A 15943-nucleotide genomic window follows, 5' to 3' on the forward strand; every position below is an offset into this window, starting at 1 on the left:
TTGTTCTATCTCGCCTCGACTACGGAAATTCATTGCTTGCAGGCATCACCAATGCGCAATTTGACAAACTTCAGCGTGTTCAAAACAAAGCTGTGCGCCTGATTTGCGGTGTTAAGAGACGTGAGCACATATCTCCCTACCTGGCGAGGCTTCATTGGCTACCTGTCCGCCAACGTGTTAATTTTAAGTTGCTTGTGTATATGTATCAATCTTTGAATGGCTCACTACCAACATACCTCTCCTCCGATATTACTTTATACAACAGTCAAAGCATTTCACATCATTACCTCCGTTCATCCGTTGATCATACTAGGCTCCACATTCCCAAAACCCATCGTTCAACAGGTGACAGAGCCTTTTCTGTTATTGGACCCCGGCTATGGAACATGCTTCCTCTCTCCATCAGAGAAGCTGTTTCCCTTACTGTTTTCAAAAAACTTTTAAAAACACATCTTTTTATGTAATTGTAATTTGTAATTATTTCCTTATGTATTTTTTGTTTGTTTCTATTCCAGCCTTGGCTGTAGTTTGTAATGGCGCTTTGACCTTTAATTAGATAATATGCGCGGTATAAATTGTATATGTATGTATGTATGTAACCCGAATTTAACACCTTAAATTATCTTATCATATAATGCGAGCGCAGCGAGGAGGAAATTTTGCATATTTGAACTGTTCCTAATGTTTTAGGATGCCCCCCCCCTTTTGGCCTGCCAAAAATCTCCCCCCCCCCCCTATAATGCTATAAGCAAGATATGGAATTATTCAAGCATTGTACGATACCAGAAGGAAAATATGATAAAGTTTATAATTATTATCTGATTTAGTAACTTGTGTACGGGAATCATGATATAATAAGCGGTTTTCAGTCCTACATTGAAAGGTATCAAAATTTTATAGCTGCATTTTCACAATGACCGAATTTTGAATTTCAGTTGTGATGGTAACCTGTCCTGATCCTACCAACCGTCTGAACCCTCTGTCACCGTCGTCTTCAGCACAAATCAGCTTCAGCAGTCCAACAGTAGCAAACTTCCCGAACAACGCTGATGTTCAGATGACATATAGATATAGCAATTTAGATACGACTCCACAAGTTAACAACCAAACCCTTGTGATTATACCATCGACGCAAACAACTCATTCTCTGTCAAATCTGCCAGTTGGAACAAATTCAATAACGATTACTGCTATTGATGGAACAAATTCTGCAATTTGTACTTTCACGTACTTCAGACTCGGTGAGTATCAAAAACCGAACATCACTTGCCTGTATTACACAGCTTTAGTAGCATACTCTTATCCAATAAGCCCACATATTGGGCCTTTTCAAGCTCTTAGTTTAGTCTTTATTCAGCTGTTGTTACGTGGTTTTCCCATTGTTGGTAAACTCTTGCAATCAGGTGTTCTCAACACATCAGCTTTGTCCCTTGCCTTCGCCACTTACCAAAACTAAACGTGTGAAAAGGATTTTGAGATTGGGTTTAGTTTGTATGTAATCGTCTGACCACAAATCTACCTGCTCGGAAAGTTTCTGATCAAAGTAGACAAAAAAAAACCCTAATTTTGTGAGTTCATTCACAAGCAGAGAAACAGATTATCATTGTATATTTGGAATACACTGATCATTATCCTGGAATGTTGAATGTTGTGCCTTTTATATATTTGTTATTTTTATTTTAGGACTCTCCTGTCCGAACCCAAACAGTTCACCTCAAACATCAATTTCCATCAATCGTCCAGATGCCACATTTCCGTCTGTTGGCGATGTCACTTACATTTACACACGTAATGGTCAGAGCATTGCAACGTTCCGGTTCAGTACATTGGCACATACTCTATCAGGATTCGTCACAGGCACAAATAGAGTAACTTTGACTGTTTCTGATGCAGGTGGCAATTCATTAACTTGTGTATTTGACTACATTGTGACAGGTATTTGTTTTAAGAGGTTAAATTAATGTATACATGTACTTTCTAAGCCGCTTCTAAAGCACGTTTAAGACAATTGCCAAAAATCAGAAACCAGATTAAGTAGATAACGGAATTAACATACTAGGATCGGGTATTACTCTTGCACGATACCAGAAGTTCATGTGTAGAAGGGACATATAATGATAAAAAGTATAATTATTCTTTTGTTAATTTAGTAACCTGTGCAAGAGAATCATGAAACAGAAATACTATAATAAGTGGTTCAGTCGAATATTGAAAGGTAACAACATTCTATAGCTGCAAACTCAAAAATGACTGAATTTTGAATTTCAGTTGTGATGGTAAGCTGTCCTGATCCTACCATCAGTCTGAACCCTCTGTCACCGTCGTCTTCAGCACAAATCAGCTTCAGCAGTCCAACACTAGCAAACTTCCCGAACAACGCTAATGTTCAGCTGACATATAGCTATAACAATTTAGATACGAATCCACAAGTTAACAACCAAATCCTTGTAAGAATACCATCTACGCAAGAGACTCATTCTCTGTCAAATCTGCCAGGTGGAACAAATTTAATAACGATTACTGCAACTGATGGAACAAATTCTGCAATTTGTACTTTCACGTACTTCAGACTCGGTGAGTACAATTTTTACTGGTTTATTGCTGCATGTTTTAGCCAGCATAACTATCATGGAAACTTATGCATACTTTTGTAAATTACGTCTTTATACGAAGTGTCAGACTGTCAGGTCAAGCTCAACACAAGTTAATCGAACAGCATCTCTGAGCTATCAGATTCAGGAGAGATTCTTATTATCATTAATATGCAGCACGTATCTGGAAGTTTAAATGTCCAGTAATTCGGAAATCCAAGTTTTCGATCAAAAATCCCAAGTTTTTCAATAAGTTATCAGGACACTTTATGGATTGTTATGTACCTTTTCAAGAGTGTTCATTACCTTAGTAACCAAATTAGTAAGTATGACTTTTGCTGCTTATATGTGAAGTGTAAAACCTTTTTTTTTCAGGAATTATTTGCCCGCGCCCTGTTAGTTCAACTCAAACATCGATCTCCTTCAATCGTCCAGTTGCGGCATTTCCAACAGATGCTCAGATTATTTACACATACGCACGTAATGGTCAAACATTTGCAGCGTTCCCGTTCAGTACTTCGATACACACTCTGTCAGGATTTGTCAAAGGGAAGACTATGGTAACTTTAATGGTGTCAGATATAATTGGAAATTCAGTGACTTGTGGTTTTGACTATACAGGTATTTATTTGAAATGCTTAATAATTTAAAGTTAACTTGCCTGTTTTTCTAGTTTAGAAATTGCAATGCATCAAGTTCAAGAATGGTAAATCTTGGAGTGTGAAAGGCGAATTCATATGCCATTATTGCTTCGGCATTACTAGATTCATTTGTGACATAACAATATCCTACACCCGTAAATAAGTGATACATTTTTTTTTAAAAAGGCTTCCGACTACATTTCTAATATTTTTGTTATATACATATTTTTGGCGAGGGGGTTTTTCGTTTCAAGTAATATATTTGTATCAAACGTGGCCTGTTTGTCAATCGTTAAACTGAAACAAAAAGATTATTCCAATTATCAATAATGTTATTTCAAAATGCCAATCAGCATATTCATATTTCTGGTCAATGGTTCCTGACTCTACCGCTCCGCCCTACCACCATCATGACCATGGTTGATATGTTGCTAACTTAACATCGCAGTGGGAGTGGGCACACCTGACGTTGAAATCACGTTGAAATTTCGACGTTGAAATCAGGTTGAAATTACGTTGTATTTGCAAATGAACTTCAACCTGATGGAGGTCAACCTGATTTCAACCTGATTTCAACCTAGAGGTTAGTTGAAATCAGGTTGAAATTTCAACGTTGTATCGACATTGAAATTTCAACCTAATTTCAACTAATCTAGGTTGAAATCAGGTTAGGGTGAAACTTCGACGTTGTATCAACGTTGATTCAACGTGAAAATCCTAACCTGTGCCCACTGGGATGCTTAATGTCGTTAACACCTCAGATTTCCCATCTTAATTCAAAATATTTTATTCGTATCTTTGTTCAGTACTAAGTGAGTGCGTAAACCAACCGTGTGTATATGGATCCTGTTACGAAGCTACTGAGGATAGCAACTACTTTTGTGTTTGCGAAATCGGAATCACTGGAATGAACTGTGAAAATGGTACGTTTATTATACAATACAATCTGTTTCAAATGGTACTTTTCATTGGAAATAATCAGGGAAGGAACTTGTTTTTGACAAGAAGGTATAATTTAGCAGTCAAGTTAGCTCAATCGATAAGGCGTTCGACTATGGTGCGAGAGGTTGCGGGTTCGAACCCTGGCGGTGCCTAGTACGCTCTCGTGGGAAAATTGAGTTAGCTTGAAATTCCCCTGGACAAGGAACTCACTGCTAATTTGTCTGGTTGTAACCCGTACGAAACTCGGGGAGCTGATCCTGGTTGCGAAGGTTGTGGAATGTCTAGGGTATGCGCTCTTGAAGCAGCAAAGTCCCTGAAGTGTTGTTTAATAGTTTATGGAATGATGTGGGGCCATAGTAGTCAGCGACAACCTGTAAAGTGTGCTGAGGCTTGTGGATCAACGTCTAGGCGTTGTGCCTGTGCGTAGCGCACTATAAATCACTGCGCTTCTTTTTTTTTTTTTCAAGGCACCACATCTTATTTGGTCCTACAACTACATCACTACCATTGCCTAGTCAGTTATACCGATGACTCTTTCTATCATATCCTGGTATTAATGTAATAAATTGCATCAAGCATAATAATTAACATGTTTTCATTTTTTTTTAAAACGAAAGCACTTTTCAGGGTACGATTGCAAGAGTCTTCGATACCTATCAATTATTCTTTATTCCTATAGTAAGCAAAATGCATCAAATATACAAAAATATAATATATTTGATTTATTGCCTCTAAAGAAAATATACTGATAATCTGAAATATGTTACTGATATATTTTGTTTTTCAGATATCGATGAATGCTCAGTTTCTCCTTCCCCGTGTGACGTGAATGCTTTTTGTACTAACACCTTTGGGAGTTTTACATGTACTTGTAATACTGGATTCGCTGGCGACGGATTCTCATGTACCGGTGAGTTTTTTTAAGCTGTACGGTCTTTTCCATACTATTCATATGCAATCTATCTACATGATCAAAGTTGGATATTTGAAAATCAAATCAATGTGCATGATATATGAATTATGAGTAGGCCTATAAACATGTTCTTTTTCTTGTTCCTTATCAAGCAATCAATTATTGTTTGAGCTTACCATGTGATAATGGCGGAACTTGTCAAGATTTCATCAATGGATACAGATGTACATGTCCATCTGGCTTTACGGGAAGCCATTGTCAAATCGGTGAGTATATGTCAAATCGGTGAGTATTATGTTGACATTATTGACTTGCATTCATCATGTTCATGAGTCATGTTTGGTTTCTGGTTTCTGCAACCTTTTTGGTGAAGCGCAATTCGTACAAACGCAATCCGTTTTACCGCATTGACTATTCATCTGACTTATTGCCTCTAAAGAAAATCTACTGAGTATCTGAAATATGTTACTGTTACATTTTTTTTCAGATATCGATGAATGCGCAGTCTCTCCTTCCCCGTGTGACGTAAATGCTTTTTGTACTAACACCTTTGGGAGTTTCACGTGTACATGTAATACTGGATTCACTGGAGACGGTTTCTCATGTACTCGTAAGTTTGAAACTTTACTTGATGACAGATAGCTCTTGATTAAAGTTTTGATAGTAGTAAAACACGCATAATCAATATGGGTATAAATATAATGGTGCTTATTTCCTTGTTCCTTATCAAGCCATTAGTTATTGTATGAGCTCACCATGTGATAATGGCGGAACTTGTCAAGACTTCCTCAATGGATACAGCTGTACATGCCCATCTGGCTTTACGGGAAGCCATTGTCAAATCGGTGAGTATAATTATGTCAAATCGGGGAGTATTATGATGACATTATTGACTCGTATTCATCATGTTCATGAGTCATGTTTGGTTTCTGGTTTCTGCAATCTTTGTGATGAAGCGCAATTCGCACAAACGAAATAAAATCCGTTTTACCACATTTACTACTCATGTGACTTAATACCCTCTAAAGACAACCTACTGAGTATCTAAAATATGTTACTGTTACATTTTGTTTTTCAGATATCGATGAATGCTCAATCTCTCCTCCCCCTTGTGACGCGAATGCTTTTTGTACTGACAGCTTTGGGAGTTTTACATGTACATGTAATACTGGATTCGCTGGCGACGGATTCTCATGTACCGGTGAGTTTTTTTAAGCTGTACGGCCTTTTCCATACTATTCATAGGCATTCTATCTACAAGATCATAGTTAGATATTCGAAAATCAAATCAATGTACATGATATATGAATTATGAGTAGTGTGATGTGCCCTGAGTAATTTAATTTAATTTAATTATTTAACTTTGTTTACAAGCTGAAAGTATGTCATGAGATGGGAAACCCCCTTGTACGTGCAAGATAATGGTGTGGAAAGTCATTTTGGAATTCCCCCAAAATTATTGTAAACAAAGTCAGATCTATGTTTGAAACTTGGAAATCCCCAGTTCATTATTTGCACCATCAGGAAAACCCCCCAGGAAGTGATGTAATGTGAAAGGTGAATGTGTATAATTAATCTTGGGAAATCCCAAGATTGCAGCAATGTTGTGATAATGTGATTGAAGTAATGGTTTATTAATAGATGATGGTTTTTTTGCATGAGTACTGGTATAAAAAGCTGGAGGCTTAAGTTGGGACTTTACAGAATGTCATGGGAGATTGTGAAACTCCACATGTGTGTGATGGTCTTCGTTCTTCAAAAAAGAAGTACATTTTAATCAGTTTATGTAGCCAATAATTGAGCTATTTTAATACAGCAACGAAGGAGATAGCGAGCAAACAAATGTGCTCTTCCTCATCAAAGGATTAAAGTTCTTCTGTCGAATTGCTGGAGTTTGCTGGGTTTGTGAAGGCCACGCATCTGTCAAAAAACAGCGGAGCTGTGTTAAAGAAACCTGTTCCCTGAAATAAGAGTGATTGGTGAAAGAAACACTATTATTGGAGAAAGAAGCGCAAAGAGATATATTTGTGGAGAAAGCAGCGCAAGGAGATATATTTGTGGAGAAAGCAGCGCAAAGGAGATTGGAGAAAGCATCATCATTTTCGTATGTGGATTTTATACGCAAGGATTTATAAATGCAAATGTACAGTGGACTTCGCTGATTTTCGCAGGACAAGTGAATAAGGATATATTACATCAGTCGTCCAGAACATTGCAAGAACTCTAGAATCACCAACAAGAAGACCGCTGGAATAAAACTGATTGTGCGATAGAATAAAACTGATTGTGTGATTTTATTGTAAATGCAATATTGTTGTTATATGTACCAAGCATACTTAGTTTTCAATTAAAGACTTAGATTATGTTAGCTTAAAATCAAACAGTGTATTTGTGTTGTTCATTCGTGTGAGTTCGGGTAAAAGGTGATTTTGACCTTGAGTCAGTACGACTCGTAACAGTAAAAATGATCTTTTTCTTGTTCCTTATCAAGTAATCAATTATTGTTTGAGCTCACCATGTGATAATGGCGGAACTTGTCAAGACTTCATTAATGGATACAGATGTACATGTCCATCTGGCTTTACGGGAAGCCATTGTCAAATCGGTAAGTATATGTCAAATCAGTTAATATTATGTTGACATTATTGACTAGTATTCATCATGTTTGAGTCATGATTGGTTTCTGGTTTCTGCAACCTTTTTGGTGAAGCGCAATTCGCTCAAACGCAATCCGTTTCAACGCATTAACTATTCATCCGAATTATTGCCTCATTAATATACTGAGTATCTTAAATATGTTACTGCTACATTTTGTTTTTTCAGATATCGATGAATGCTCAGCCTTTCCTTCCCCGTGTAACGTGAATGCTTTTTGTACTAACACCTTTGGGAGTTTTACGTGCACATGTAATACTGGATTCGCTGGCGACGGATTCTCGTGTACCCGTAAGTTTAAAACTTTAAACCATTCCCTATACTAAGAGTATTCATATATATGTTGGTACAACTAAAGTTGGATATGCTAGATATCAGATAAACAATGCAAATTAATATAACTTGTGTGAGTGTAAAAATAATATTCTTTTTCTTGTTCCTTATCAAGCCATTAGTTATTGTATGAGCTCACCATGTGATAATGGCGGAACTTGTCAAGACTTCATCAATGGATACAGCTGTGCATGTCCACCTGGCTTTACGGGAAGCCATTGTCAAATCGGTGAGTATTATGTTGACATTATTCACTCGTATGTTTATGAGTCGTGATTGGTTTCTGGTTTCTGCAACCATTTTGGTGAAGCGCAATTCGCACAAACGCAATTTGTTACTTATTGCCTCTAAAGAAAATCTACTGAGTATCTTAAATATATGTTACTGATACATTTTGTTTTTCAGATATCGATGAATGCTCAGTTTCTCCTTCTCCATGTGACTTGAATGCTATTTGTACTAACACGTTTGGGAGTTTCACGTGTACATGTAATACTGGATTCGCTGGCGACGGATTCTCGTGTACCCGTAAGTTTGAAACTTTAAACCATTCCCTACACTAAGAGTATTCATATATATTTTGGTACAACTAAGTTGGATATGCTAGATATCAGAAAAACAATGCAAATTAATATAACTTGTGTGAGTGTAAAAATAATATTCTTTTTCCTGTTCCTTATCAAGCCATCAATTATTGTATGAGCTCACCATGTGATAATGGCGGAACTTGTCAAGACGTCATCAATGGATACAGCTGTGCATGTCTACTTGGCTTTACAGGAAGCCATTGTCAAATCGGTAAGTGTTATTATGTCAAATTGGTGAATATTATGTTGACATTGTTGACTCGTATTCATCATGTTCATGAGTCATGATTGGTTTCTGGTTTCTGCAACCTTTTTGGTGAAACGCAATTCGCACAAACACAATCCGTTTTACCGCATTAACTATTCATCTGACTTATTGCCTCTAAAGAAAATCTACTGAGTATCTTAAATATGTTACTGTACATTTTGTTTTTCAGATATCAATGAATGCTCAGCCTTTCCTTCACCGTGTGACGTGAATGCTTTTTGTGCTGACAGCTTTGGGAGTTTTACGTGTACATGTAATACTGGATTCGCTGGCGACGGATTCTCATGTACTCGTAAGTTTGAAACTTTAAATCCATTCCCCATACTATGAGTATTCATAGTCAATATGTCGGTACAACTATGTTGGATATGCTAGATATGCAGAAAAACAAATCAATAATAAGTTATGAGTGTAAAAATAATGTTATTTTTGCTGTTCCTTATCAAGCAATCAATCATTGTTTGAGCTCACCATGTGATAATGGCGGAACTTGTCAAGATTTCATCAATGGATACAGCTGTACATGTCCACCTGGCTTTACGGGAAGCCATTGTCAAATCGGTAAGTATTATGTTGACAATATTCACTCGTATTCATCATATTCATGAGTCATGATTGGTTTCTGATTTCTGCAATCTTTGTGGCGAAGCGCAATTCGCACAAACGAAATAAAATCGGTTTTCCCCCATTAACTACTCATCTGGCTTATTAATAGCCTCTAAAAAATCTACTGAGTATCTTAAATATGTTACTGTACATTTTGTTTTTCAGATATCGATGAATGCTCAGCCTTTCCTTCCCCGTGTAACGTGAATGCTTTTTGTACTAACACCTTTCGGAGTTTCACGTGTACATGTAATACTGGGTTCACTGGCGATGGATTCTCATGTACTCGTAAGTTTGAAACTTTAAATCCATTCCCCATACTATGAGTATGCATAGTCAATATGTCGGAACAATTAAGTTGGATAATTATTTATTATATATAATTCCCATCGATCATGCCACCATGTTTTGATATGCTGGATATGCTATGTCAGAAAAACAACGCAAATCAATATAAGCTGTGAGTAAAAATGTTCTTTTTCCTGTTCATTATCAAGCAATCAATCATTGTTTGAGCTCACCATGTGATAATGGCGGAACTTGTCATGATTTCATCGATGGATACAGATGTACTTGTCTACCTGGGTTTACGGAAAACCATTGTCAAATCGGTGAGTGTGATGTTGACATCCTTGTTGCATGATAATTTCTGCAATTTACATACACATCAACTTTCATAATGACGTATTGCCTCCCAAGAAAATATAAATTATAATGTTCTGTTAAATTTTGTTTTTCAGACATCAATGAATGCTTAACCTCCCCTTCACAGTGTGACACGAATGCTGTTTGTCGTAACACCTTTGGGAGTTTCATGTGCACCTGTAATACCGGATTCGCCGGAGACGGTTTGTCATGCACCCGTAAGTTGAGAGCTTTACACACCGAGTTTACACTATGTCATTACATAAGGTCTATTGAAAAGAATAATGAATAATGAAGAAAGGGTGGCCTATATGCTTCACCCTAGCAGTAAAACATACTTGAAATCTATTGATATGTTTTACCCAATTCAAATTTACACTTTTTGTATTCTAGGTCCCCAAAGGTATGTATAATATAACTAAAAATAACCACCGCCATTATAATCCGGGTGTGCTTTACCCGACATTAATGTAGAACAACTCCCCTCACTCGCCCACCGTTAATAACAGCTCGGCCACTCGTCTAAATATTTCCCTGAAGAATCTGAAACACAAAGCCCGATGTGTATTATACGAGTAATATTCTTTTTTATTTCCTTATCAAGCCATCAATTTTTGTATGAGCTCACCATGTGATAATGGCGGAACTTGTTACGAGGTCTTTAATGGGTACAGGTGTTCTTGTCCATCCGGATTGACAGGAAGCCGGTGTCAAATCGGTGAGTATGAGGTGTTCTTGTCCACCCGGATTGATGGGAAGCCGGTTGGCAAATCGGTGAATATGAGGTGTTCTTGTCCACCCGGATTGACGGGAAGCCGGTGTAAAATCAGTGAGTATGAGGTGTTTCTGTACATCCGGATTGACGGGAAGCCGGTGTAAAATCGGTGAGTATGAGGTGTTCTTGTCCACCCGGATTGACGGGAAGCCGGTGTAAAATCGCTGATTATGAGGTGTTCTTGTCCACCCGGATTGACGGGAAGCCGGTGTAAAATCGGTGAGTATGTTGACAGGTACTTGTGTGGTGATAGATTGTGCAATCATTATACAAATTTTACAAATAAAATGAAATCCGTTTTACCATTCAGCTGCATTTCAAAGAAAATAGCAGGTTTATCATAATATTACCGGGTAATATTATTAAATCAAATCTTACTGCTACATGTTACTTTTCAGAAATTAATGAGTGTAACGACTCCCCTCGACCGTGTGACCCGAATGCTTTGTGTGCTAACACTTTTGGGAGTTTCACGTGTACATGTAATACTGGATTCACTGGCGACGGATTCTCATGTATTCGTAAGTCTTAAACTTGACGCAATATCTGTACATTGGAATCACTATAGGTACTGCAACTACACATGATACACTTGAAACTGTAATTTAAAACAGATTTATAAAGCGAGGGTGTTTGTGCTCAAATGTTGTGAAAAATAGAGAAAAATAAAGCCCACTCACAGGGTTCCTTATATATGAGATCCAAAGACTTCATTGTAATGGATTTTATTTTTCTCCATATGCATGATATTTCCTGGAAGGAAACAGGAAATATATGGCCTGACTTGCCTGTTGAACGAGTACGTTTTAATCAATTTAATTCAAAATCATGAAGTAAACCACAGAAACATGATAAAACCAACGATAACTCCTGGTTATACATAAGTTTCAATTAGTCCATAACCGTGAGTATAGTGATTTAACATCGTTTGGATATCAACATTATCATGATGATTAAAGTTAGATGAAATAAAACATTATGAATATGAATATAAACATTTTAAGCATGTTTACTTCTTGTCTCCATCTACATCCAAGTACCAATATAAATAATGAGTATAAATATAAATAATGAGTACCAATATAATATTATCGTCTCTTTCCTGCTCTTTATACCAACAATATAGCCATCAATTTTTCCTGCTCAATCATTCAATCATTTCCTGCTCTTTATACCAACAATATAGCCATCAATTTTTGTATGAGTTCACCGTGTGGAAATGGCGGGAGTTGTCATGACTTCATTAATGGATACAGATGTACTTGTCTATCTGGATTTACTGGAAATCAGTGTCAGTTTGGTGAGTATTCAAGGTATCTTATTAGTAAAACCCGAATACAATAGAATCCTATTGTTCACCAACCGCAAATAACTGTTTGTAGATCATAATAGAAAAAAATATCATTGTTACAATTTCATTTTTCAGATATTGATAAATGCTTAGCAGGGCTCGCTGGGAGGCCATAAACATGATAAAGGCCATTGTCTGCTCTGTTTCAGTTTTGGCTTGGTCAGATCTTTATCAACTTCCAATGCATTCTTCATCACTTGTTGGTCTTGGTACCCTTCTTTGTCTTAGCCCAGTGGCCTAGAAAATGGGCGCCCAAAGGTTTTAATTCGAGGCCTGTCTAGATACTTAGCCTTCTTGTTTTCAACTACCATTTACAGCAATTTGAATTAGTAAAGCAATTACTAATAATCGTGTCCGAATTAAATTGTAAAAGTCTAAGTTAAGCACATTTCAAACATTTGGATCTCCATATTATTCACATGTACCCAATGGTCATTAGTACGGAAGCACTGAAGGGACATGTCATGTTGTCATGATGACATGATGATGACATAAATGACGACATAATTGACCACATAATTGCAAGTTGTCACGATAAATGATGACATAATTGACGATATAATTGCGAGTTGTCACGATAATTGACATGATAATTTCGAGTTGTCGAGTTGTCACGATAAATGACGACATAATTGACGACATAATTGCGAGTTGTCACGATAATTGACATGATAATTTCGAGTTGTCGAGTTGTCATGATAAATGACGACATAATTGACGACATAATTGACGACATAATTGCGAGTTGTCACGATAATTGACATGATAATTTCGAGTTGTCGAGTTGTCATGATAAATGACGACATAATTGACGGCTTGTCAAGTTGTCACGATAAATGATGACATAATTGACGACATAATTGCGAGTTGTCACGATAATTGACATGATAATTTCGAGTTGTCAAGTTGTCACGATAAATGACGACATAATTGACGACATAATTGCGAGTTGTCACGATAATTGACATGATAATTTCGAGTTGTCATGTTGTCACGATAAATGACGACATAATTGACGACATAATTGCGAGTTGTCATGATAAATGATGACATAATTGACGACATAATTGCGAGTTGTCACGATAATTGACATGATAATTTCGAGTTGTCAAGTTGTCACGATAAATGACGACATAATTGACGACATAATTGCGAGTTGTCACGATAAATGATGACATAATTGACGACATAATTGCGAGTTGTCACGATAATTGACATGATAATTTCGAGTTGTCGAGTTGTCATGATAAATGACGACATAATTGACGACATAATTGCGAGTTGTCACGATAAATGATGACATAATTGACGACATAATTGCGAGTTGTCACGATAATTGACATGATAATTTCGAGTTGTCAAGTTGTCACGATAAATGACGACATAATTGACGACATAATTGCGAGTTGTCACGATAAATGATGACATAATTGACGACATAATTGCGAGTTGTCACGATAATTGACATGATAATTTCGAGTTGTCGAGTTGTCATGATAAATGACGACATAATTGACGACATAATTGCGAGTTGTCACGATAAATGATGACATAATTGACGACATAATTGCGAGTTGTCACGATAATTGACATGATAATTTCGAGTTGTCAAATTGTCACGATAAATGACGACATAATTGACGACATAATTGCGAGTTGTCACGATAATTGACATGATAATTTCGAGTTGTCGAGTTGTCATGATAAATGACGACATAATTGACGACATAATTGAGTTGTCACGATAAATGATGACATAATTGACGACATAATTGCGAGTTGTCACGATAATTGACATGATAATTTCGAGTTGTCGAGTTGTCACGATAAATGACGACATAATTGACGACATAATTGCGAGTTGTCACGATAATTGACATGATAATTTCGAGTTGTCAAGTTGTCACGATAAATGACGACATAATTGACGACATAATTGCGAGTTGTCACGATAAATGATGACATAATTGACGACATAATTGCGAGTTGTCACGATAATTGACATGATAATTTCGACTTGTCGAGTTGTCATGATAAATGACGACATAATTGACGACATAATTGCGAGTTGTCACGATAAATGATGACATAATTGACGACATAATTGCGAGTTGTCACGATAATTGACATGATAATTTCGAGTTGTCAAGTTGTCACGATAAATGACGACATAATTGACGACATAATTGCGAGTTGTCACGATAAATGATGACATAATTGACGACATAATTGCGAGTTGTCACGATAATTGACATGATAATTTCGAGTTGTCGAGTTGTCATGATAAATGACGACATAATTGACGACATAATTGCGAGTTGTCACGATAAATGATGACATAATTGACGACATAATTGCGAGTTGTCACGATAATTGACATGATAATTTCGAGTTGTCAAGTTGTCACGATAAATGACGACATAATTGACGACATAATTGCGAGTTGTCACGATAATTGACATGATAATTTCGAGTTGTCGAGTTGTCATGATAAATGACGACATAATTGACGACATAATTGCGAGTTGTCACGATAAATGATGACATAATTGACGACATAATTGCGAGTTGTCACGATAATTGACATGATAATTTCGAGTTGTCGAGTTGTCACGATAAATGACGACATAATTGACGACATAATTGCGAATTGTCACGATAATTGACATGATAATTTCGACATGTCGAGTTGTCATGATAAATGACGACATAATTGACGACATAATTGCGAGTTGTCACGATAAATGATGACATAATTGACGACATAATTGCGAGTTGTCACGATAATTGACATGATAATTTCGAGTTGTCAAGTTGTCACGATAAATGACGACATAATTGACGACATAATTGCGAGTTGTCACGATAATTGACATGATAATTTCGAGTTGTCAAGTTGTCACGATAAATGACGACATAATTGACGACATAATTGCGAGTTGTCACGATAATTGACATGATAATTTCGAGTTGTCGAGTTGTCATGATAAATGACGACATAATTGACGACATAATTGCGAGTTGTCACGATAAATGATGACATAATTGACGACATAATTGCGAGTTGTCACGATAATTGACATGATAATTTCGAGTTGTCGAGTTGTCACGATAAATGACGACATAATTGACGACATAATTGCGAATTGTCACGATAATTGACATGATAATTTCGACTTGTCGAGTTGTCATGATAAATGACGACATAATTGACGACATAATTGCGAGTTGTCACGATAAATGATGACATAATTGACGACATAATTGCGAGTTGTCACGATAATTGACATGATAATTTCGAGTTGTCAAGTTGTCACGATAAATGACGACATAATTGACGACATAATTGCGAGTTGTCACGATAATTGACATGATAATTTCGAGTTGTCGAGTTGTCATGATAAATGGCGACATAATTGACGACATAATTGCGAGTTGTCACGATAAATGATGACATAATTGACGACATAATTGCGAGTTGTCACGATAATTGACATGATAATTTCGAGTTGTCGAGTTGTCACGATAAATGACGACATAATTGACGACATAATTGCGAGTTGTCACGATAATTGACATGATAATTTCGACTTGTCGAGTTGTCATGATAAATGACGACATAATTGACGACATAAT

General features: G+C 36.7%; 1 protein-coding gene across 1 annotated transcript in view; it reads left to right on the forward strand.

Annotated features, from left to right (window-relative positions):
• The window catches only part of LOC140150428 (uncharacterized), a 76664-nt gene that overhangs the window by 13035 nt on the left and 47686 nt on the right, over positions 1–15943 (forward strand). Inside the window, exons 7-29 of the mRNA XM_072172439.1 lie at positions 936–1241; positions 1684–1935; positions 2269–2574; positions 2967–3212; positions 4039–4155; positions 4962–5084; positions 5240–5353; positions 5575–5697; positions 5819–5932; positions 6166–6288; positions 7579–7692; positions 7911–8033; positions 8191–8304; positions 8481–8603; positions 8760–8873; positions 9100–9222; positions 9378–9491; positions 9702–9824; positions 10034–10147; positions 10277–10399; positions 10786–10899; positions 11355–11477; positions 12143–12256. Of these exons, the coding sequence (XP_072028540.1) occupies positions 936–1241; positions 1684–1935; positions 2269–2574; positions 2967–3212; positions 4039–4155; positions 4962–5084; positions 5240–5353; positions 5575–5697; positions 5819–5932; positions 6166–6288; positions 7579–7692; positions 7911–8033; positions 8191–8304; positions 8481–8603; positions 8760–8873; positions 9100–9222; positions 9378–9491; positions 9702–9824; positions 10034–10147; positions 10277–10399; positions 10786–10899; positions 11355–11477; positions 12143–12256 (3360 nt within the window). The remainder of the gene's footprint in view (positions 1–935; positions 1242–1683; positions 1936–2268; positions 2575–2966; positions 3213–4038; positions 4156–4961; positions 5085–5239; positions 5354–5574; positions 5698–5818; positions 5933–6165; positions 6289–7578; positions 7693–7910; positions 8034–8190; positions 8305–8480; positions 8604–8759; positions 8874–9099; positions 9223–9377; positions 9492–9701; positions 9825–10033; positions 10148–10276; positions 10400–10785; positions 10900–11354; positions 11478–12142; positions 12257–15943) is intronic.

Source organism: Amphiura filiformis, chromosome 4 (genome assembly GCF_039555335.1).
Source record: "Amphiura filiformis chromosome 4, Afil_fr2py, whole genome shotgun sequence".
In the NCBI taxonomy this organism is placed as follows: domain Eukaryota; kingdom Metazoa; phylum Echinodermata; class Ophiuroidea; order Amphilepidida; family Amphiuridae; genus Amphiura; species Amphiura filiformis.